This window comes from Aphidius gifuensis, linkage group LG2, assembly GCF_014905175.1.
Source record: "Aphidius gifuensis isolate YNYX2018 linkage group LG2, ASM1490517v1, whole genome shotgun sequence".
NCBI lineage: Eukaryota > Metazoa > Arthropoda > Insecta > Hymenoptera > Braconidae > Aphidius > Aphidius gifuensis.
In genome coordinates, this window is record NC_057789.1 from 23317102 (window position 1) to 23343298 (window position 26197).

At 24.4% G+C, this 26197-nt stretch overlaps 1 protein-coding gene across 1 annotated transcript; it reads left to right on the plus strand.

Moving 5' to 3' along the window:
* The first annotated feature begins 10129 nt into the window (after positions 1–10129).
* Positions 10130–24856, plus strand: LOC122849616. Its single transcript, XM_044148384.1, has 4 exons — positions 10130–10633; positions 20629–20761; positions 22403–22545; positions 23532–24856. Exons 1-4 carry the CDS (start codon positions 10570–10572, stop codon positions 23666–23668), a joined length of 477 nt encoding a protein of 158 aa, XP_044004319.1. The 5' UTR covers positions 10130–10569; the 3' UTR covers positions 23669–24856.
* Positions 24857–26197: the final 1341 nt, after the last annotated feature.

The following is a 26197-nucleotide window of genomic DNA, read 5'->3' on the forward strand; positions in this document are numbered from 1 at the left end:
GAATACAGATAAACTTTATTATTACAAACTGACCTAATTGATAATTTACCTAACTAATTATTGCTACGACCGGGGTTCGAACCCTTTGACACCCGATTACAACGCTAGTACTTGACACGCTCGGCCATTGAGGCATTCGATAATTCGTACTAACTTTTTGTCCTCATAGGTTCTACAAATTGCCTGGTCAGGATAGCATCAGGCCATCTCTGTTTTATCCTTAATAGGGATAGCCTGATCCATTCTGGAACAAGACTGGATCAAGAAAAAATTATTTGAAAAAAAAATAAATTCAATAATTTTTTCTTGATCAAGATTGGATCCAGAATGGATCAGGCTACTCTATTAAGGATAAAATACAGATAGCCTGATGCCATCCTGATCAGGCAATTTGTAAAATTCAAAGACGCAAATTTGATACTTGTTTCTTCATCCATTTTGGATCCAGCTAGTTTTGTTTATCCTCTATTAGTAGTTCTGATCCATTCTGATCAGACTGGATCAAGAAAAAATTATTTGAAAAAAAAATAAATTCAATAATTTTTTCTTGATCAAGGTTTGATCCAGAATGGATCAGGCTACTCTATTAAGGATAAAATACAGATAGCCTGATGCTATCCTGATCAGGCCATTCCTACTCTATCTTTAATAGGTAGTTTGATCCACCGGATCAGGACTTGATCAAGATGAAATTATTTAAAAATTAAATAAATTTAATACTTTTATCTTGATCAAGTCCTGATCCGGACTGGATCAGGCTATCCCTATTAAGGAAAAGATGTAGGTGCCTGATCCAGGCTTGATCAGGATGTGATAGAGTTACTTGAATAGGGATAGCCTTACGATATCCTGATCAGGCCTGGATCAGTGTTCAGGCTATCCTGAACAAGTTTCTACTCGGGAAAGTAAAATGTTAGAAAAACATATTTAGTTTTTACTTGTCGGTAGACTTTAAACAAGAGGGTAATGGTAAAAACGAAGTAAAAGGTAAAACGCATGTTTGGGAACTCAGGTATAAGGGTGAACATATTTATTTTTATTACGCTTAAGTGTTTACTTATGTTGCAATGTCCTTGTAAATATATTTTAGAAGATTTCACTTTTTCAAGGATATTAAAAGGGCAAAAAGGAAATTTAGAGGAAATATAATATTTGTAAAAGCGTCAGTCTAACTTTGACCGTCATATAGCTCTGACCAGATCATCTTATACTTAGCTTTGCATTAAAGATAAAACCAAACATTCTATCACTGCGTTTATTGTTTATTTGATCACCTTATAATGAATCCTAAATAATTGTTCTTGATATTTATAAAATATGAAATCAATATTCACAGAAATAATATAAAAGTAAAGTATAAATTCTAATATAAAAAAAAAATATCATGTCTGTTTTTGGAAAAAAAAAACCTAAATTTGTTTTAACATCGGCTAATTCGGTACAGTGGTTCAATAAATATCGCAAAAAAACAATTTATGACACTACATATCGTTGAATAAAAAAAAAAAATAAACGACCGAAAAATTTGAAAAAAATATAGTAGAGTCTACAGATGAAGCGTCGTCGATTAAAACATTGCCGGAATTGATTGGTCAATATTTGGAATTGGGCTATGTCCAAAAATGGGCATAGTAAATCGATCAAGGCCCCAAAATTGGAAATAAATATGACGATTGCTTTTGGCTAAAAAAAAAAAAGAAAATGAGCATCTCACAAGCCAATTCGATTCAGGACTTCACGTTTTATCTTGAAATAACAAAAAATCACAGAAAAGCGAAAACATAAGTGTCCTACGGAACACTAAAAAAAAATTAATTATTTAAATGAATATAAAGCATACTTTTATTTATAATATATAAAACTAATTAAATAATTTTTTTCCACTTGCATATTGAAACATTCAACTCAATAACGTTGTATTCACTCTACCTATGACACTAAGGATTGCCACAAAATTCCGCAAAATTATATGCTTGGAAGCTAGCACCAATTTTTATAAAAATAATTAAAATATTTATAATAATAAAATGTTATTGATTTCGACTCTGATTGTAAAAGAATTAATTAGATTATCGATAATGAGTATATTGCAAAAACGATTTGTTGAGTAGAGAATAAGTTATTAATTTTTTTACATGAAAAAAAAGCGAAATGACGAACAATAGGTACAGTGTCCACAACAGGGACATTCACCTTACATATGTGTTCAAATAAAAAAAATAATATATTGTTTACATTTACAGATGAGGAAAAAGATGTCCATATAAAATAATTTTGATGACAAAAAAAGACTTTGATGATGATTCAATAATTTCCTGGTTGGAGGTCACGAAATGTAGTGATGTGAAAGAACATACCCATGATATTTTACAAAAAGACGAAGTTGATATATTAATACTGGTAAAGGTGAGTGTTAAGCATGTATTGTTTTTATGTGATAAAATAAAATGTTAACTTCTTTATTTTCTAATTGAATTCTACACTCAGAGAAGGATATGTTAACAGTTAACATATCCTGTTTAATGTTAACATATGCCATGTTTAAATGGGTGGTGGCTGATAAGTTTACATCAAAGATATATATATTAACATTAAACATACGTATCTTAATAGTTAATATGCGTATGTTAACTATTAAGATATCTGTAAATTGTAATTGACACAATTTGAAGGTTAGGACATAGTTGAGGACATTTACGTATGTAAATATGAAAATTTAATGTAAAATTAAGAATGAATTTACAAAAAAACTAAATTTAAATAAATTTATGACAACACGAGTACATATTATATTATATTACAATTAGAATAGTATCACAATATAATGTCAAAAAAAAAAGATTACAAGAAGTAGACTGGCGCATCAAAATATTTGGCCGCGTAAAGATACGTATGTTAACTATAAACATACGTATGTTAACAGTTAAGATATCTATGTTTATTGTTAATATATATATCTTAACATTAAACTTTTGTATGTTTAATGTAAACATATTGGTATGTTAACTGTTAACATATCCTTCTCTGAGTGTAATATTATAAAATAAATAATATCAAATTTAAGAACATTTTAAAAATTTTGAAATTTTTTTATTTTTCTGAATTTACAAAATGGAAATGAACGATGTCTTTGTAATTTTAAAGACATTTTTTATTTTTATTTTTATTAAATTTAATTTATTAGATTTCATTCATTCATTATTTTTCAGATTCTAAATTTGATGATTTCATTGGGCAATTCGAAAGAAACAAAAGGAAACAAATAAATGATTTAAAATTATTCTTCTAAAAATAAATGAAGTTGATCGCGTTAAAATTTTGGCTTCTCTTGATTGTTAAAAATATGAGAATGATGTAAAAAAAGTCATAAAAATACACCTAAAAAATATCAAGAAGTATACCACAAACTCAAAGAATTTGCATTTTCTATTGCTGAACGAGTACTTCTTGAAAATTTAATTAAAGAAGCACAAGAACAAGAAAAAATTAATAATATTACTGAAACCAGATGGCTTTGTCAAATATGGATGAATATGGATCGATTGGTACTGAAAAATTGTACAAATAAATTAACTCAAATCGGTATGTTGACAAAAGTGGATTTGTACGACGCCTTGTTGAATTACGATTGAATTACGAATTAATATTGAGACACAGAAAAGAGTTTTTCACAACAGCGTTACAATACATAGACAATAATTGTCTAATCATGATGCATCCAAAATAAAAACGTTAAGCTCAAACTTATTGTTCATTCGACTTATCACCCCGAGTTAGGGCAAATTCGGATGGCTGGCGAAGAAATTTCTTCGTCATTTCTTGAACCATGGTTATTTTCGAAAAAAGATAGAAAAAGACGGAAAAAATACGGAGAAAGTTGGAAAAACAAACAAATCTTAAAACGCTGCATCCCCACCGAAACGATTAACACTAAAATTTGTGGCAGTATTTGAATGACTGATGATGGTTTGTGCACCTGGGCACTTATTGTTGGGTTCATCGAAATCAATATATTCATCTTTTATGTCACCAACATCTGGTATATACTATATACTATAGTATAAGTTGTGGCCCATTGTTAGCATAAATTTTATCATCATGATGATAAAATAATATTCATTTATATAAACTATAAACTCACAGTTTTAAAAATGTTGAGAAGGTGAATATTCTGAATGAAAGTCGGGATTCTGCAATGATTGTTCAAGTGGGCCAGGTTGTTCAAAAGGTCGGTATTCTGAATGAATATTAAAATAGTGTAATGATTGATCAAATGGTCTAGATTGTTGAGGAGGAAGAAGCTCCGTATAAATATTGGGATTATACAGTTGTTGATTTGGTGATGTAGGATGATAAGTTTCATGTTGATAGGGCTGATGTGAATTGAAATTGGTGTGCTAGAGAGGTTGGTGAGACACTGGTGGTCTTGGTTGTTCACTTGATAAATAAGCCGAGCTGATATTGAAAGTTTGATCCGGATGATTAGGTTGACCAGATTGTCGATGGTGTATTTGTTCCATTGGTTTTTGATTTGTAGTGTTTAAAATTGCACCATCTCCAGTATCACCAAGATTGACGTTTGGTGACATAACTTTGACTGGTATGGAATCAGATGGATTTTGATTGAGTTGGATGTTAGTATTAGTTGGACTATTTCGTCAACTGCAGTTGAACGTATTATACGTATTGTATGTTATGTTGATTCTTTAAAAATGAAATTTTCATTTATATTAAATTACAGGATTTTATCTATATTCTATATATATATATATATATATATATATATATATATATAGTTCTTAAAAAATTTTTAAAATTCATTATATATGTTTACATGGCTCTTTTATTTTCATGATAAACTTTTATCATGAAAATAGAAAAAAAAAGTAATCATATATTATGAATTTTTGAAATTAATGATGCATAAATAAATAAGATTTTTGAATTCTTGTTTTTGCGTAATTTTTAGCCAAAAAACCTACACGGAGAAAAATTTTCAGCAAATTTTGCTATGGCGCCATATCATTGAGGGTCTATCTTCTGACTATTCAAATATTTACTATTATGTTAACAAAAAAAAACAATTTTTGTCTTGAAAAATTAAAATGTACCATAGCAATTTATATAATGTTTTTTTTTTGCTATGTTCAGATTAAAAATTACAATGCATAAAGAAATTTTTACGAAGGCCAAATTTAAAAGTTAAAATAATCCAGCCTAAAAATTACATTGTACCATAGCAAAATATATATATATTTTTTTTTGCTTTGTTATTCATAAAATTTTACGTTGTTGCTGTGGACAAAATTAAAATGATCCTCTGAAAATTTACAATGTGCCATAGTAAAATTTAATTTCTTAGAAACCTATAGGTGTCACTGATAAATACAAAGCAACATGGTTAAATTACAATGGGCCATAGCAAAAGCAATGACAGACTCAGAAATGTCAACCACCCCCACTTTTTAGCCGACCGCGCAGGCGTGTCTTTGCTTATGTTTAATGAAAAACAAACAAATGTTAGCTTTTGTAAATGTTGTTGTGGCGCAGCGGATAGCGCGTAGGAATTCTGTTCGGAAGGTTTGGGGTTCAAATCCTGGTTTAGGTTAATAAATTAAAAAAATAAAATAAAATAAAAAGAAATAAAAAAAAAACAAATAAATAAATTTTATAGATATTGACAATAAAAAAAAAAATTTTTATAATATTTTCAATAAATGGAATAAATTTTGCGTTTGACCATAACAAAAATTACTATGGTACACAAAAAAAAAATAGCCACGCCCACACGATATTTTGCTATGGCCCATATGAAAATATCATGAAACCGAAAGATGGCGCAGCTCAGCTATGGGCCATTGTAAAATTTGCTATGTTTTTTTCGTAAAAAAAAATAAAAAATTCTCTCCGTGTATGCACTCCATCTAAGAAAGAACAAAAAATGAAGTTTTTATATTTCGCTTTTGTTATGAAGGTTCACACAAGCAGCATAACTCTAGGAGAAGATCAAATATCAATCGGAAGAAAGAATGAACAATTATACTTAAAATACGTTATGAATTTTTTTTATTTATATTTTTTATACACCCTGGTAAAAATATTTTTCCGCGATTACTCCGAATGTCTTCCTAATTGACTCATATATGCGGAGAAATGTGTGAAAAAATTTCTTCGAATTTTCTCCAAAATTGCTGACGAGGAAAAACTTTTTCGACCGTTTCTCCGAAAAAGACTCGAGTGAATAAACGTTTGGAAAAATTTCTCCGAATTATTAAAAACCTTTATAAATTTAAACGTATATTATGTTGATTATTTTTAAATAAAATTTTTATTTATATTAAATTATTTTTAATATACGTGTATTTTCATGTAATTAAATAAATTGAGTTTAAGACAATTAAATAGTTCAACATATGTGTAAACATCGTGAACGATAAACATCTGATAGATTTATGTATATATACAATCAATTGTTTATTTATAGAATTTATTATTAGCTTTGATTAAAGAAGCTATTAATTATATAAATTTAAATATTATAATTATATACGAGAAAAAAAAAGACGGGCTTCGTGTAATCGTGTATATAATTGCTTTTTTTTGGTCGTATTTCGTGTCCACTATGAAAACCATACAATTCCAATTATAATGCCCTAAAAAGAATATGTTTTTCTCTCGAGCTACTCTCCCCTATATATATAATTAAATTATCAGTAACACTTATCAACTCAATAAAATCAATATCACATTTTATTAATAATAAAATTTGTAATAATATCCTCAAATAAAATTTGTTATGTCTCTTGTGTCTAGCCGATAATAAGTAACAATATTTCAGCTCCTTCCGGAAATCACATGGACGAAAAATAATACAGCTAATATAGAAATAAGAAAAAAAAATAATAAGATAAAAAAAAAAAAAAAATTAAGAGAGATCTGATCTTGTGTTTTGTACGCTTGAGCAGGTTGCATATACATGTTTCAGTACCGAGCTAATATTTTTTCGCTGTTAAATGGGACAGAAATGAGAAGGGTAAAGAGGAATGTGCTTGCGTCAAATTTGCACATTTCGAAATTTAAGAAATAATTAAAACTACCAATCAAAAAAGAATTATAATAAAAATTTAATAAATGTTATATTAAATAAATTATAACAATGATTACAATGAGGAAATTTTAACAATAAATAAAACTAAAAAATTGGATAAACTTATGCTTTAACTTTATGTATATTATATTTCATGACTCTTATTAGTGATGCGAAATTATATATGTGTGTGCGTCATTTTAAGCGTCACAGTAACCACGCGGGATTTCTGACGTTTCTATAATATAATCCCACACGTAATAGAACATTCCGTCTGGGAAAACAAAAGTTGGCATATGTATATGTTTGACTAAGTACACCAACATATTGTTTTTCAGTATATACATTGTTGTAACTTGTGTACTTTTTATAGTCAGCATATTACATATATGAATTTTACAAAATATTAGAAATTCAATAACACACTTACACCAACAACTATATATTATTTATAAATTTTATTTATAAATTTTTCCTCGTCGACAAGAAGTTTCTTGAAAGGCAAAGAAAAAAGTGTTTTCATATTTTTTATTGATAAATAATTTCTCTTGAATGGCAGAGCTTTTTTAGAATTAAAATTTATTAATAGTAAGAAGACATATGTTCAAAATGATCAACAGTAAACAAACGTATGTCCATTGAATATAATTCAAGTTTTTAAATATAAAAAAATTGAAGGTAAATAAGTGTAAGTTAATGTAGAAATACCTGTTTTTCTTGACGCACTATCGCTCTGTTTACTTTAATTTTTTAATTATTGTTTATGCGACCTAAAAATAAACAAAAAATTGTGCCAAAAAAAAAAAGATGTACGCTTTTTTATTTTTGAAACAAGATTTTTTGGCACTAACGCTCCTCAACTTTTGTTGCTACAATGTTAAATAATTTATAAATCATTTTGAAGTTGAATAATCATCTTGAAAAAAAATATGCAATAATAAATAATATAATTAAAATTAAATATATATTTATCAGGAATCATTAGATCTATTTTTGCAGTCACATAATTGTCTAATTGTTATTGTTATTTCAATTTTAATTTGTGCTTGCATGCAGTTATACAAATTACAAATAATTCATATTTTTTTATTATCGATTGCAATTTAATGGAACTACATCTATTTTTCATAATTTGATAGTTAATAAATGAGCTTTTTATATTATTTTTTTTAGTTATTATTAAAACAATGTATAGCTGTAAAAATATTTGCGAAAAAAAACAAAGAAATACATAGAAGTTTAAAAGCATAGAATTTTTTACTTTTAATTTGACGTTATGAATTTTACCAAATATTACAAATTTAATATGTACATATACATCGACTGTGATATATATATATAATATTCATCCGAGTTTGATCCATAATTTTCTCATTTATCTACAAGTTTCTCTAGTTAAAATAACCCACATGACGATGACATTACGTTACGAGGGATTCAGTGTTTAAAAAGGGATGAATAACCAAGCGAGTAAAATTTTGTATGATTCTATCGCTTCAAATTTAACAAATAGTTTAATCCCAAAACAATATAATATTACGAAACAAATGATATGCATTTATATTTTACCTACACAGAGTTTAAATCTACATCGAGGATAACACATATATAAATTATTTATTATTCATTTAAATTTTTATATTTAAATTTCGAAAAAAAAAAGTGAAATTCAAATTTTATATAAAAATTTTTATCTTATCAATAAAATTCACTTTTATTTAATTAATTACTTTATTAAAATAAATTAAATTACTATCATTATTATTTTTACATAATTTTGTATATTCAAAAAATTCAAATAAAAGAATTAAGGGACAAAAAAATCATGTTATTACTACTGTAGTTATCAAGCTAAAAAAAATAATGATTAAAAAAAAAAGGAGGTTACAGATGGTAATATTTCGTAATGGTAACTATGTATATAATATATGATATTCTATTTGAAAATAAATAATTAAAATAAATAATAATAGTAATTTTAATAAGGATTTACCAACATTGATTATATCAATACTGATGGTGTTCCAATTAATCAAAACGAGAGACGTTTGCGTAACGAGGCATAATGACAAGTGGCGTCGATACATATACATACTTAAATTCAATGAAAATTTACATGAATATATATATTATCACAATGTGTATCATAAAACTCAGACATGTGTATATAAAATATAAACCAATACATTATTATCAAATTTGAACAAGTGCATAAAAAATAAAAAATAAAAAAATAAAAAGCTAAGTATAAAATTCAACATTTATAAACGAATAATAAAAAAAATAATCATATATTATATTCTTTTGAGTGTTCAAATGTCGATACAATATGATCTGTGATTATCGATTTTTCAAGAGAGAAATTGAAATAGATAAAAATAGTGTCTGTATTTTAAAGAATGATGAGAAAAAATAAAAAAAAAGAGAGACAAGAATAAGCAGGGATGAAAAGAAGAAAAAGGAAAATAAAAAGTAGTATCAGTGTATATAAGGGTGGTAAGAAAAATCGAGCTCAACAATAAAAAAAAAAATCAAGGAAAAATAATACAACTAAAATAGAAATAATAAAAAAAAAGAAAATAAGATGAAGAAAAAGAATTGAAAGAGTGTATATACCGATGATCTGATCTTGTGTATTGTACGCTTGAGCAGGTTGCATACATGTTTCAGTGTTGAGCTGGTATTTTTTCGTTGGTATGAGAAAGAAATGAAAGGGGTAAAGGGATTGTGAGGATATCGTGGTTACATACGTTGGTGAGAGAGGATGAGGTGGAGGAAAGAAAATGAAAATTGCCATGCAAAAAATACACGAGGGAGAAAAAAAGAGAGAGAGAGAGTGAGTGAAGAGCGACAGCAAAGTTGAGAGGGAAAAAAGGGAAGAGGGAAGAGAGAGAGAATGATGAGTATAACGTGTCGTAAAAGAGGGTAACAGTTTGATGAGGGCAGAGAGGAGAAAAGAGAGAACAAGTAAATGGCGTGAGCATGGTACGCATGCGCAGTTGTATAAACTTGGATTCACGTTCTCTCTTTAAAGTCTGCCGCCAAAATGTGTGATCAGTGAAAAGTTCAGTCTGGTTCAGACGGCCGTTACTACTAGTTAAAACTTCTACTAGTACTCTGGCTGCTACTACTACTCATTTATTAAAAAGTCAAACTTGTTAATTTATTTATACGTTAAATAAAAAATCATTTTTATATTATTGTTATTTTTTATATATTATTTATTTATTTTGTTATTGTTAATAATTACAATAATTATTATTATTGTCATTTTTATATATGAAAAACTCAAGTGTTTGTTATTTTTATTGACATGATAAATAATTTTTTTTTTTCCAAGTGAAAGTATTTAATACGTAAAGTAATTTAGTGTTGTTAATTAATATTTGAAAAATCTTTTTTTTTTTTTTCAAGTGATTTAAGTTTAATTTTTAGTGTTTTTTAAATATTTTTTTTTTGTTGATAAATTTTTTTTAATTACAATGAAGAACGTTGGAGAACAAAATTTTTCTTGGTTTGCAATTTTTTTGGCAGCATTTTATTCATGTAAGTTAATAAATAAATAATAAATAAAATTAAATTACACATTTTAAGTTATTTTAATTGAAATTTTCTTTTTTTTCCATATAAAAATAATAAATTTATAAGAAAACTTTTTAAATTTAATTCATTAAAAATTAAATTCACTTGTTGAGTATAAAAATAGAAAATTTTTTAATTATATTAATTTTATTTTTGTTATTATTGTCAAGGCAAATAATCATAACAAAAAAAATATGCTAATAATTGAAGGAATCAACGAGATCTATTATTCTCGTATGATCATATAATTGTTGTTTACAAATTTAAAAAAATAATAATAATTAGAATCATAGAAATAATTCTAACACAAGTAGTGTCAATTTAAAAAGATAAACGTTTTGTTATTGTTTATAAAAAAAAAAAAATTAAAAAAAATCGTGATATGTATCAAGTTCTATTTTAGTATAATTTTTTATTTTTTTTTTTCATTCGTGTACTTGCTGACAGTGCATCAGACAAATGTGTTTACAACCTATGATTATTTATGTCTAGGAATATTATTCAACGTAATTTCTACGTATTAAAGTTTTTCCCCCTTTCAATTAGATCATCAATCAATAAAAATAAATACATATATAAATTTTTACGTTTATTTTACTCAATGAAAATAATATATCTCGTATTATTTATTTTTACTTTTAATTTATCTATCAATCAGTGACTAGTGATAAAATATGCTTTATCATTATAGTATTATCAATTCCCAGACATTTGAACTTATCACCGTTAATTTAAATTAATTTATCACAACAAGTGCAGCAAAAAAAAAAAAATCAAAAATTATTTAATCAACTGTAAAAAAAATTTAAAAATACTTTTAAAAATACATGGCTAAATTGAATTTATTTCTAACACTTCGAAATAATTTTTCAAATGATAATTGAATAATTAAATTTATTTTTAATTGACACAAATTAATGAAATAAAAAAACAATTAAATAAACTATATCAAAGATTTTTCTCGAATAAACATTAATAATAATAAAATGAAGATAATTTAAATATAAATTTATTTTTTTATTTTATTATTTTGGCATGATTTTTGTATCTGAAAATAGTGCGCGTGTTTAAATCATCAACCACCACGTGGGCACGTCTTTTCCGTTACATCGTACGATATGACGTAGTGAATTTTGATTGGTTTATAAGATGGGCGTGTATCGCGCGTTACCCTTTCTCTTTTTATTTATTTTAAATGCGAATTAAAAAAATAATAAAAAAAAAAACATTAAACATTCCTGTCTACTCGGAAATCAGCAACCGTGAGTCTCAAGTTCCACGCACAAATAACAAATTTAATTTATTTTTAAATACAAATACAAGATTAAAATTGCAAAATACAGGCGCCTTGCATTGCACTCGTTCATTATTGAGATCAAATAACTCATAATTATTATGTATTTTTTTACTTCATTTAAATTTCATTAATATTCTATGAGAATATTATTTTATTTTCATGATTTTTTGTCATCAAAAATTGTCCTTATTGTTGTGTTTATATTTTTTCAAAAAAGAAATTATCATACTAAACCTTGACCTGAATTGAATTTATTTATTTATTTATTTTTTTTATAAACAATGTTTACTATTTTCAATGAAATAAAAATAATTTAAAAAATTTCTGAATTTAAATTTTATGGAAATTTGAAATCATTTGGAGCTTTTATACTTTTTTTTAGATGATTATTATTAGGGCTGGACACGACACCGAAACCAATTCTATTCGAAAAAAATAAAAAACGGAAAAAAAATAATCACCTGTAGCAGTTGTTTAATTATTACGTTTTTTTCTTTATAGAGTTGGAATTAAGTAATAAAAAATTTTTTCTAGTTAAAAAAAAAAAAAAAAAACGAAACTGACGAAACCGAAACGGAACGACACTGACAATTTTCAATTTTACCGGAGCTTACCCAAAACCGGAACCGAAACGAAACAAGGCTTGACGGAACCGGAGCCGAACCGGGACGGAACCAGCAATTTTTGAGTTTAGACGAAACCGGTACGGAACTTGTCTAAATTCGGTATCGTTTCGGTTCGTGTCCAGCCCTAATAATTATTTATGCTGAAGGATTAATCCATGTATAGTTGAATTAAATAAATAAAGATCATTTTGAAAAAAAATTAAAAAAATATTACTATGTATGATGAGATGACATTGAGAGTCCAAACGTGTCAATGCACTTTAACATAGGCTTTTCATATATCCCATTTTACCCTGTTTAAACAAGTTCAACATAAGAAACGAGCTTCCTTTTTAATTTTTATTTAAAAAAAAAAAAAACTTGATATCTTTCAACTTTTTAAACCCATGTTTCTTTATTCTCCTTTAATAAAAAAATATATATATATGGTTTATTCAATCCCTCCTCATTTACACGATTTTAATATTCATAGAAAATTTTCCTTCGTAAATGCTTATCTCCAATTACAAACCAGACAAAAGTAAAATGCCTTATTTATTAATAAAAAGAAAAATTCATTTTTATTATTAAAAAGAAGTTTTTTTTTTCACTTTTTTCTACTCTATAGACTCAATTGTGATATGAAAAGTGTCACGCGATTTTATTCAGTATGCTTTGATAGTTTTTTTTATTATTAAATATTTATTTTATTATATACCAGTTGAAAATAATTACAACTTATTAATTTTTTATTTTGAATAAATATTGGAATAATTATTTTTATGAAAAAAATTAATTTTAATTTTATAATTTAGAATTAGTTTGTTTTTTTTTTATTTTTACCGGATATGTAATTTAAAATATGTATAATTACAAAGGGTTGTTAATTATTCATCCATCTAATTATTCATAATGAATAAAATATTATTTATAAAATAAAATAATAATATTAATATCTCTAAAATATATTTTTAAATTATATCAAATCGGAATACATATATTTCATAATAACCACTATATAAAATTTTTTGAAATTTACCTCATTATAAAAATAAAATTCCGGCTAAAAGTTCAAACTTAAATACCTGATATTAAATTTTGAAAATAAATTATTCATTTAATAATTATTCTTTTTGAATAAAATAATATAAAATAAAATAATTATAATAGAAATTAGTTAAATAAAAAATTATGTTTAATTCTTTTCTCATTTCAAATGTCATTTAAATGAATTTCATATTTTTTTTTTTCATAACTTATAGTTTTTTTATATTTTTTTTTCATGGAGGTTGTAGCATGTATTAAAAAAAGAGATGTTTTTTAAATGTGTATGGGTTATAAGGTACATTGATATGTATGTACCTGTGTATTTATAACGTGCGACAGACACATCGTATGATGTTGAATCAGCCAATCCAAAGTTACGCCGTAAGTCTGGCCTTGCGGCCGGTGGCCCCAACGCACATATAAACTCTTTATTTTTTTTTTTCCATTACATATTATTGTGACGCAGCCAATCTCACTTGAATATATATATACTAACTCTACACACCTTTAAATTTATCGTATGATTATTACACACACTCATATATTTGAATGTACATACACGTTTAAAAAGTAGAGTGTAGAAGAAACTACCTTTTGGTTATAACTCGTTATGAATATACTGATTAAATTGTTCAAACTTAAAAATATTTACCTAGGCAAAATAAACTCAGTTACACCTAATACACATCAACCCAAATTTTAATATAATACATCTGTTTTATTATTTAAATTTTATTCTATTGCTAAAAAATATTAAAAAGAAAAAAAATTATTCGAAATTTTATTTTTTTTTTCAGTTTTTTGAATTATTTCATATGAGCTTTATAATTCTTTGATATTGGATTTAAAAAATTTAATATATATTAACTTTTTTTTTAATTCAACACTTGTATAGAAAAATATTTTGAAATAAAATTTTCATATTAAATCAAGTTTAGTTCGATGATAACTTGACAATGAGGATGAATCTTGACAACGAAATTTTTTTTTATCAGATTGGATCAATAAAATACTGTATATTAAAATTTCATAGCCAAGTTTAATACCCTCAAAGTGTAAATACAAAAACTTAGTTAAATAATTTTATTAAAGTTGCAAAAGTATGTATGAAAATTAATAAAATAATTAAACAATTATTCTATATTTATAAAATAAAAAAAAAAAGAAAACTATATAGTAATTATGACACTTGTTCAAATAACTTTGCTATGATTGAAAATGATTTTTCCACTTGAGCTGGCTAATTAGTAATTAACTTGTTAAATTATATGATTTCAAAATAAATTCACAAGTAAAATAATGCTAATTTTTTATGCTCAATAGCAATAACAATAATAATTTATCACAACGCAATAATTATTCATCTAATTACTTAAAATATAATTTTATAATTTAAATTTTATTTCGAAATTAATTTTATTATCATTATTATATAAAAAAAAAGAGAGAAAAAATTAAAAATGAAATTTCGTGTGCAACAACCAGGACACTTTTGTCGGTGAAAATAATATAGAGGTATGGATAAAATAGTAAAAAGGGGTTGGCCAGACACGAGACTAGTGAAATTAACTAACGACCATCCACGTAATGTTCTTGTAATTTCTGTCCCATGGGCACTATAACCTCAACGGTACGTTTTCGAAAATGGCCACAAATTTATGGAACACTCGAGTATGTGGATACGCTTCTCAAAACCAACCCTCCTACCCTTAGCTATACACTATCCTATTTTCTCATCGCATAACATGTATCCAACCACATATATTACGTCATAAAAATACAAGTATTATAATATAAATTTTAAAACTTTAAAATTCATTTAAAGTTGATGATAAAAATATTTATTTTATCATTATTGTATTAATAATAATAATAATTGAATTAATTAATTTATTGATTAAAAAAATATCAAGGGCTTATGATTTAGATGAGGCATTACATGTATAATTTAGATGAGCATTGCATGTATAATTTTAGATGAGGTATTATACATGATGATAATGGAAATACCATTAGCAAATTTAATTAATCGACTTTTATGTAATTTAAAATCACCTTACCAATAATAAATTTTTTTCAATTATCAATATTTTTTTATTTTTTTTAATTTAATATTGTATATGTCTGTTTAACTCAATTTAATTATATAATTATTATTTAAAAAAATTTAATATATAAATGAAATGTAATTTGAAAAATTTATTATAATACGATATTGGAAAAAAAATTGAATAAACTTTAATTATTAATAAAGAATATTTAATTAAACTCAAGTTATTTGATGTTTATTAGTATTTTTTAATTTTATCATTGTGTTGAAAGTAAATGATATAGTTTATTTTGTATGTTGTTTAAAAAATAAAATGAAAAAATGAAAAATAGACACTGAAAAGTTGAATTTTTCTGAAATTTGAATTTCGAAAATTTCGAAAATCGATTCATTAAAAGGATACGTTAGATTTCATTACAAAAAATACACTTTATTATTTAAATTGAATAAGTTATATTATTATAGAAATTTTTATGACAAAACATAACTAATTCTGAGAAAAATATTGATCTCTATACAAAATCTAAAATCATGATCAGTGCACTCTCAAAAAAATCTCGGTAATATCTCAATAAGATCTTCAATTAATCTCTAAGAAGTCTCCTATTAATCTCCAAATCGTCTCGTTGAAGTACCTCGTTGTCTCACAAACGAGACTTGGATAAAGATCTCGTCAAGATAGAAACGACTAAACGAGATGTTTTTATTATTTTCACGAGACAACCGATTTTTACCCAGGAAGGTAAAGAATACGTATATTTTCAGTGGACATATGCCTCTTTACCGCATTGATCATTTTGAAAAGCAAAATTATCAATTTTTTAATAATTTTTCAACAAGGAAAACGAGTTATTTATCAAAAAAATATACATTTTTTAAATGGAATAAAAATTATAACATCACCCTTCTCTGTACTATTAGTGCAACGATAATATAATATTGGTTTTTATCTGTTTGATTATTTATTGATGATACAAAAAAATTTATAGCAGGGCAAATATATTCAATGCCAGTTTGTATTTAAAAAGGAATATATAAATTTGTAATGGAAGCCGAAGGATAAATGTTTTGAAATAGTATGTGAAATATATTAAAAACGATTGATATTGATTGATGAGATATTGTCAATATATAGATATATTTATATTGTTAAAAAAATCAATTGGAAAATTAATGTATTTGTATATAACGCATAAATTTATTTCTTATTTATATATTTGTTGATAGTTTGATTGTCGATTGAGATACAAATTTGTTTAATATCATGACAAGTTAAATAATATAAATTTTCACAGTTTGAATTTTCACCACATGTATATTTATAACATTTCCTGATTGTAAATTTGCGTATTGAGGTTTAATCGAGATATTCCGATACCACAATATTTGCCGATTCATTCATTAATAAATTTGCGTTGAATTAAATATGCATTAATATATTTCTAAAAAATTAAAATCAAATAAAAGAAGGGTATATTAATTTGTGATTTTTATTTATATACGAAATATTTTTTTTATAGTCATAAAAAATTGCAATTACTTGATGAAATATTTTTTTTTTATTTGGGAAAATTTCAATCCTTCACAATGCTTAATTATGTAATTAATTAAATTATTATAAAATATTTATTATAAAGTTATTTTAATCTAATTATAACGAAATTTTTCATATTTATTTTCTTCAAATTATCTTAATTTTTATCTATCATAATTGACCCATATTTTCTGGCAATAATTACTCTATTTTAAAAATTAATTGCAGCAGTTTTTCAAAAGTTATATAAAGCTAAACCAAAATAAATTTTAAACTGGACAATTTTTCGAGTTTTGAAAGATGAAAAAATTTGATAGTAAAAAATTCAATTGGTATAGAAAAGTCACTACAAGACATGAGAGATAAAAAAATATCTGTTGTGGTTTTATCATTATGCGTTGCCAAAAAAGAAATGAAAAAAACCATGGTCTCATTGTATTGAATATCATCATTGTTTTTTAAAATACACAAACTATATTATTCTTTAATTTAAATATATTTTCATCTTTAAAAAATATTTATTCTTTCTAAAGCATGTTTTTTTTTCATTTATTATTCATCAATAGTACAAATGAAAAAATATTTTTTGACTAAAATATATGGATACAATTCAAACTACAAAACGTATCAATTGAAGGAAAAAAAAAAAAATTAGTTGATTGGAAAATAAAGATACTTTGAACATATATCCGTCAATCACATTTTTTATTTATGAATTTTTTTTATTTATCTGCAAGAATAGACAAATAGAAAAAAACGCTATAAAATAGGTCAAAAGTTTTCCAATCTTTTTGGAATTAAAATGTGTGCTTCTTGATGGCGTCCAGCTGGATTCTAGAGCTGAGTTTAATTTCGTGGTTAAAACAGACTTTTTCTCGCAAAAGAATAAATAAATATTTAAAAAAATAATATAAAAAAAAAAAAATGAATCGCAGGTATAACCCAGTATGGCTAACGATGACGGATGAGTTTCATAAAAATGTGTATGCTGTTGTGTTGCTTTTATTTTGTATATATATGATTTTTTTTTGCGACGAATCTGGATAGTTTTTACAGTAGAAAAACCATTTGTTCAAATTAAGATGCCAACGCGAATTTAATGGCCCTAGCTAGAATTTTTGTTATATTTTTTTCTTACATTTATTTTTTTAAATACTAAATGGTTTTTTTCATATACAAGTGCATAAACAAGTGTATCATCTGCAATTTTTTATTTTTTTTATGGAGAACGGCCAATATGTAAAAACGCTTTTTTATTTTTGAAAAATGATTTTTTTAGGACTCACACTTGTTTACTTTTATCACGACAATTTATACACAAGAGAATTCAAAAATTATTAAATGTTGAAATTTGATAAATCATGTTTAAAAAATTGCAAAGAAAAAAAAATTAATTCACCAGAAATCTCTAGCCAAATGCAAGTTCAAATGACATAAAAACTTGATACAATGTATTCTATAAAATTTGTTTAAAGCAGAAAATCAACCACGTAATTTTTTATTGCGAAAAAAATTAATTAAAATTTAAAACATGGATCCGATATTAACATCAATTGACTTGACTTTTTCAAAAATTTGTCATCAATTCGAGCTTTAACTAAAGAATTCAAACAGCGGATCAACTTTGTATATATTTTACCTGTAAAATCATGTTTTATTTTTATCAAAAAAACGCTAAAATAAACTAGTTAACTTTTAAATTAATTAATACTCTTTAATGATACTTAATCTTTGTCAGGACTTTGTATAAACCAGTATAAACATAATAAAAAAAAAAAAAACTAACTAAAAATCTTTGTAACAGTATAAAAGGTAATAAAATACAAATAAAAAATAAATACGTTATAACTTAAAATCACGTTTGTTAACCCATTGGTATAAGGGATTGTAGTTTATACTGAGGTATCCGGTGTTGGCCATTGCGCCATATACACCATGTAATCCTTTTTAATCTGGCAAAAAGGCGAGCCAACGGCTCAACTGGATCACGCCAAGTTTCTACTCTTCTTTACCATGGATTTATTCTACTTTTATATATTATTTATTTATTTATTTTATATTTTAAAACCCCTTTTTTTCTTTTTTTTTTTTTTCCTTCAACATACTGGACACTTGGCAAGACTCTATATAGGGATACTAAAATTTCACCCCATTCTACTCTTAACTCAGCAAGCTGCCGTCACTTGAAATATATATATTTTTTTGTCTTGTAACTTTCATTCTTTATTTATTCTTACTGTTCCATGACAAAAGTTTAGCTCCTTTCCTTCAAAGTGCCAATGTTGAAATTTTATATATATAAAAATATAAAAAAATAAAAAAAATAAACAAAGCTGCCAAGAACATTATTTGCAAATACAAAGTTTTTATATTTTTTATTATAATAATAATAATGATAATATAAAGCTGAATTGTTAATTGAATATATTTTATTATAATTTTATTTATTTATTTTTTTCTAATGACAATATTGTGCTTTTTTTCGACGCAAAGTAGTTGATGGTTTTTAAAGTAGGTATAACATATTTTTATTTTTGAATAATTCAGGATTTTTATGGTATATAAAATTTGAATTTTTTCATTTTTAAAAATATATTTTTTTGAATGTGAAAATTTTTTGTGGGGGTTTAACTTGGTTTCCTTTATATACTGTTGGTTTGACGTTTGAGAGAGCTTGAGTAATCGAAGCACGTATACTTGACTCGACGAAGAGCATTTCGATCAAAGAGACTTCAGTTTGCACGATTAATTCGTTATACCACTATACCCACTCATCCATTATTTTTATTTAACATAAATTTTTAATGACTATATATATGCTTTAACTTTATTATGAATTTTGAGGAAACAAAAAATAAAATTTATGAATTCACAAAAGTAAAGTAAATTCATGTTATATAATGAATAATTTAATCTATTTCAATTTTTAAAAAAATTATGTAATTCATATGACAAATATAATTGCTAGAATTTATATTTGATTTATGAATAATTATTTGAATGATTTATTTTATATTTTAATGGTATTAAGAGCTTCAAATAATAGCTAGAAGTTCAATAATTAAATATTCGTTTTAGTATTAAATTAAAGCTACGAATAAATAATGTCATTGATTTACGAATTCTCAAAGCAAGAGTAAAAAGTAAGCTTTATTGACTTGAGAGTTTTGTCATCTATGAATATTATTGTTATATTACTTTCCTCCCATTCGCATAATCACATGTACCAGGAAATAATTTTAGCTAGTTCATGCAAACAAATAACTATTACTCTCTCGTTAAAACTAAATTTAATTATAATAAATCAAAATTATTTTTTTAACGATAATTAATTTATACAATCTATAATTATAATATTTGATAATTATAATGTAAACATAAAAGTAATTTTAATTAATTTTATATTCTTTTGATTGTATTTTTCAGTGCTTGCAAGCTGTCGAGGTGATGATTGTGGACATGAACATTTAGCAATATGTGCAAGACCACTTGGAAAAATAACAAATGATAATGAACTTGGTTTCGTCACAACAAAACGAGAATTAGAAGCTCTCTGTCCGTAAGTTGATATAATTATTAAAATTTTAAAACCTCAAACTACTTGTTGTTTAATAATAAATTTCAATTTTTAAATAATACAGTTCAAACTTTAACCCTGAATTTTAGTTTTTATAAGTCAATTTTAATTTTTAATTCTACATTTTGTATGTTAATACTAGATTTTAATTTTTAATACTAAATTTCAATTTTTTTCTTTAAACTTTATTTGAATTTTTAATCCCTAATGCTTTTTTTTAATCATCATACATTTATTTAGTTCATTCATATTTCTTTTTACGTTAAATTTTTTTAATATTACTTTAATACTTTAATTGTTATTATTACTATTATTATTTTTTTTTCTCTATATCCAATTTTACTTTTCTCATCAACTGGTGTATCTGGTTTTCGGGGAGGCTAAAGTTCGTTGGAGAATCAGATAATATATATCATGTTTGGAGTTTCACGAGTGGTTTGAAATACTGGCCAATAGTACGACCATATAAATTGAAGTTTGGCAAAATTGAGGTTTAGCAATATTGGCATATTTCAATAGATATTTTGGCTTTAAAAAAAAATTGGCTTTAATATTTGACGATTATCCATATGATATTTGATTTATCGATATTATTGTGGTCAAGTTTTATATTACAATAAAATTCAATAATATTTTTTTATAATACAAAATATTATTTTTAAAATAAATTCGAAATAAAGAAATATATAAGTTATATAGTAGATCCAATTAATAATATAAAAAAATATTAATTAAAATGTAAACTCACTAACAATTTATTCCTATATAACAATTCATTATTATTAATTTTTTTTTTGAATTAAAAATAAAAATTATGTAAACATAGAATTTCAGTCACAAGTGCTTTTGAAGGTAATGAAGAAAATGGTTAAAGAGTTGAAGAGAGTTGTATATAAGGGTTTTAAACTAGAGTATGAAAATTAAAAAAAAAATAAATAAAAAAAAATATATATAAAAGATAAAAGAGAGATTGTACATCTCAAGTAAATCGACTAAAGCTTTTGCTTGCTTTTGCTTGTCTTCTTGAGACACTTGTGTACAACAACTAGAGTCCAAATTTCAGAAGTGGACTTTACACTGAATTTCAAGTATTTCACCAAGTATAATGAGAGAAAGATGGTCAAACTTGTATAACAACTAACACAAAGCCAATGTTGTAATAAAGCGCCACCCCAAAGCTCAAGATATACTCGTTGATATTATCCAAGGGTGTAGAAATGTGTGTCATTCGATAAACGAGCCAACTTATGCATCCTCAATTCTCATCATTTATATCTGTAATTTTTTAAATTATTATAGATTAAACCAAGAGAGAGAGAAAGCGTATGTTTGAATTTTTTTCTAATTTTTTTTTCGTCTTTTTTTACCCCAATTACCTTGCTCTGCTTTTCGTAATATAATCTCAACCAAAAGTTTTATTTTTATATCCTTCAATGCACCCGATAATGGAAGATAAAAAGATCTTTTTTTTTAAATTATTATAATAGCAGCAGGATAATATAAATTTACGAGTCCAAAAAATATAATTATTATCATCTCTTGAAATATATTTTATGTTATTTTTAAATAGCAAAATTTTTATAATTAAATTAATATTTTTATATTATTTTTTTTTGATTTCAGAGACTTAGAAGCAGGCATGACGTGCATTAAACTATATACACTTCGCTGCATGGAAGGAAAACAACGTGAAAATTTTAATTCACTTTATAAAGGTGTTAACATGGCGATAATTGAACTTTGTCAAGAAGGCCGTTATCAAGATGGTAAATTTTATCAAAATAAAAATATAATATTAAATTTAATTATAAATATTTTACACAATTAAAAAATGGTTAAACATTTTTTAAATATCAAAGTAGTTTTACAGTTTTTTATTTAGGTAATTTTATTTTTTATACGTATTTTTATTTTAATGCTGTGTTTAAGATAAATTAAGTTTTTAAAATTTACAATTTTTTTTCTGTGTAATTAGGGAAATAGAGAAGAGGCCTGTTTTGGTTATTGATGAATTTATTTTGGTGTTTATTAATTAAAAGATTTATAGTTAATTTCATTAGAAATTCTATACGACATGCGTTATCAATAGGAGTACTTTGGGTTGCACCTATAATTCTGTAATCTCGAGAGTGCTGAATGCATTATTGAGTTGAGAGCACTCAGAAGCATTCTATTGTATATATATATTTGCAAAGTGCATCAATACCTATTTATATATATCTCTCTCTTGTCAAATTCCAAGTTGCTCGATGGATCCGATAACACTGAAATTCCCATAGCTGCTTTGTCACGCACGTTTATACTTTTCAATAAAAAAAAAAACAATTTTAAATTAATATATTTTTTTTTAAATTATATCTATTTTATTTATTTTTATATATCTTTATATTTTTTTAATTGAATTTTATTATCTTATTTTGTCATTTGTTTTGTCCGAAAAGAATCAACATTTTTTTTTTTTTTTCTTCTTTTATTTTATTCTTTCTCTAGTCATTATAAAGTTTATATAAAAAAAAAAAATATATTTTCATTTTAAAATATTTATAGAAGAGAAAATTGATTATTATTTATTTACTTTTTTTTTTTATGATATTATTGGAATTTTTTTTATCTGAAATAAAGCAGACATGAGAAATTTTTTAATGAAAAATGTTGAAATTATAATTATAGTTTATATATCAATTTTGAATATTTAATTTTATTATTCAAAAGACATATAGTAATTTTTATTTCGATGAATTTTTTGTTTCAGATTTTTTAAAACATGCACCATGTATGCAAAAAGTACAGCCAGACTATGAAGTTTGTTCAAAAAAATATCAACAAACTGTATTAAATTTGGAAAAAAAAAATCATACTGCAGAGCCACTCAAGTCTATTTGTTGGTAAGTAAATTAACTCATTATTCAAATATATTTTTTAAACAATATAAAAAGATAAATAAATAATAAACAATGTCCTTCATAATAAAGTAATTTATCATGCAAATTTACTTAATTATTGATAATTATATTCAGCGAATAAAAACAAGTTATTTTTATAATTAAATTCCAATAACAATAAAACGAATAAAAACAATAATAAATAATCATTTGAATAAGCAAATTATTTAATTCAACCTTGATATTTTTTATATTTTATATTCTAACACGTTAAATTAATTATCATAAATAAATAACAGATAAAAAACAAATGAACCAACATCTAATTTAAATCGACTACTTCACCTTTTACTTGTTTATACGAATATATTATTTTTCATATTAAAAATTTATAACAATAATTAAATTATTTCAAATTTTCTATTCGAAATAATATCACGAAAAAATTAAGCAACTATTTCAAATTTACGAAACTGTATTTTTTTAATGAAAATCCATAAAACTTAATAATGGATTTTTTTTTTTTATTATAAACAAAAGTATATTTCATAAATTCTTTAAATCTATGTTTTTTTATATTTGTAATGAAATTTTTGTTTGTACATTGTTTCTCTAGTGAGCCATTGAAATGTAAAAAAAAAAAAATTTAAAGGTATGCTAAAAGCGGAATAGGCACTTGGGGAAAGTATATAGAAGAAAGGGATGATGAGAGTTTGTGTGTACAGAGGGATGTAGATATATATATGAACAGAGACATTTTCCTTCGGGGAAACAAGTTCAAAAGCACCAGTAGACCATTGCACAGATAGGCTAATGATGTTACATCCTGGACTGTATCATCGAGCTACATACACAACCCTTACTCGACAATTTATTCCCACGGGAAGTTAAGAGAAAATATTACAAAGTAATGGATACATACGTAAATATATGTACACACATGTTGAAAGTTTTAAAATACTGGGTAGTTTAGCGAATGAAAATAAAAGAAAAAAATTTATCTATATATTTGTTTTACGAAATTTTATATTTGTTGTTTTAAAAGGGTCGCGATTTGATTGTTGTCTTTGTACAGAGATACATGTGAAATGATAAAATTATTATCAAAATAACAATGAAAAATACTTTTGAATGTAAAATTGAATTTAAAAAAAAAAAACGATAATAATATTCATTTTTATTTATTTATTTTTATTTATGATTTTGTTTTTGAATTTTGATGTGATTTTGAAAACTAATGTATTTAAAAAAAGATTTATGTATTCATGAAAAAAAAAAAAAAAATGAACGACGAGTTTAATTTTGAAATTTAAATATTTTATTAATTTTTTTCAGCATTCTATGAATGAATATGTGCGAGTTTTGATTCTTTGATGTGAAATTGTTAAAAATAATTTTTTAAACTATTTTATATTTTTACTTTTTTAAAAAAATAAAAAGTACTATTTTTTTTTCCCCATGTAATATTAAGTATAAAAATTAAATTTGAAAAAAAATGTTAAAATACAGAGTAAATATTTTTTCAAAAGCCAACATTATTTTAAATGTAAAAACTAAAAAAAATTTGTGAGCTGCATTTTTATTATTGTTTTTTTTTCATGGTTAGAAAAAAATTAATATTTCATAATTAAAGTATCCTGAACAAATATCTACAACAAAAATAAAAGTCTTGATAAGATAAATAAATTACGAGCTCATTCAAAAATATTATAATTTTTTTTTTTATTAACATTAAATATGTAACAACAAAGTTAAAAATAAATATAAATAATATACATTTTACACAATATTTGAAAGGTAAATACGGATTAAATTAGATTTGGAATAATAATACCATTGAGTCATTACAATACTATGACAAATTAATTAATTTCTGAATTAATTAATTTTGAATTTATCTAAATTATGAAAAAATAAATTGTTGAATGCATTGTTTATTTATTTTTCATAAATAAACTGCTCAATATAAATTTGGACGAATTTAAAATGGTCTTCATTCATCAAATCAATATGTTTTTAACTGAAAGTACATAGTGTTTTTTTTTTTTGTAGGAAAATCGTTAACCTTATATATATAGTTGTGTTTTATTTTATTCAGATATTTATATTGAAAGATCAATATTCGATTTGATTGATATATTTATTCAATTTCAGGCTGGATATTTCACATTTCAATTGGATCCGATGCTTTGTTCAATTTCAAAGTATTTCTTCGGATTGACGCACGACACGTGACAGTACTTTTATCTCCAGATTTTGGTTAAGTTTGCTGAAATATTAAGGCTTTTAAAAAAAAGGCAAAAAAATTGCTTGAATTATATATATCAGTATATAAAGTAATTAGAAAAATATTAGGAAAAAAAAAATTTGTTAATAAAAAAAAAAAGTATCGAGATGAATCGATTGCATGGACTGCATCGATTCGATTAAAATTTTTATTAGAAAAAAAAGAAAAAAAAAAACAGTCGAAAGAATCGATAAATTATAACGTTTAAATTTAATAACTAGGATGAAATTTACTGGAGAATAATTTATC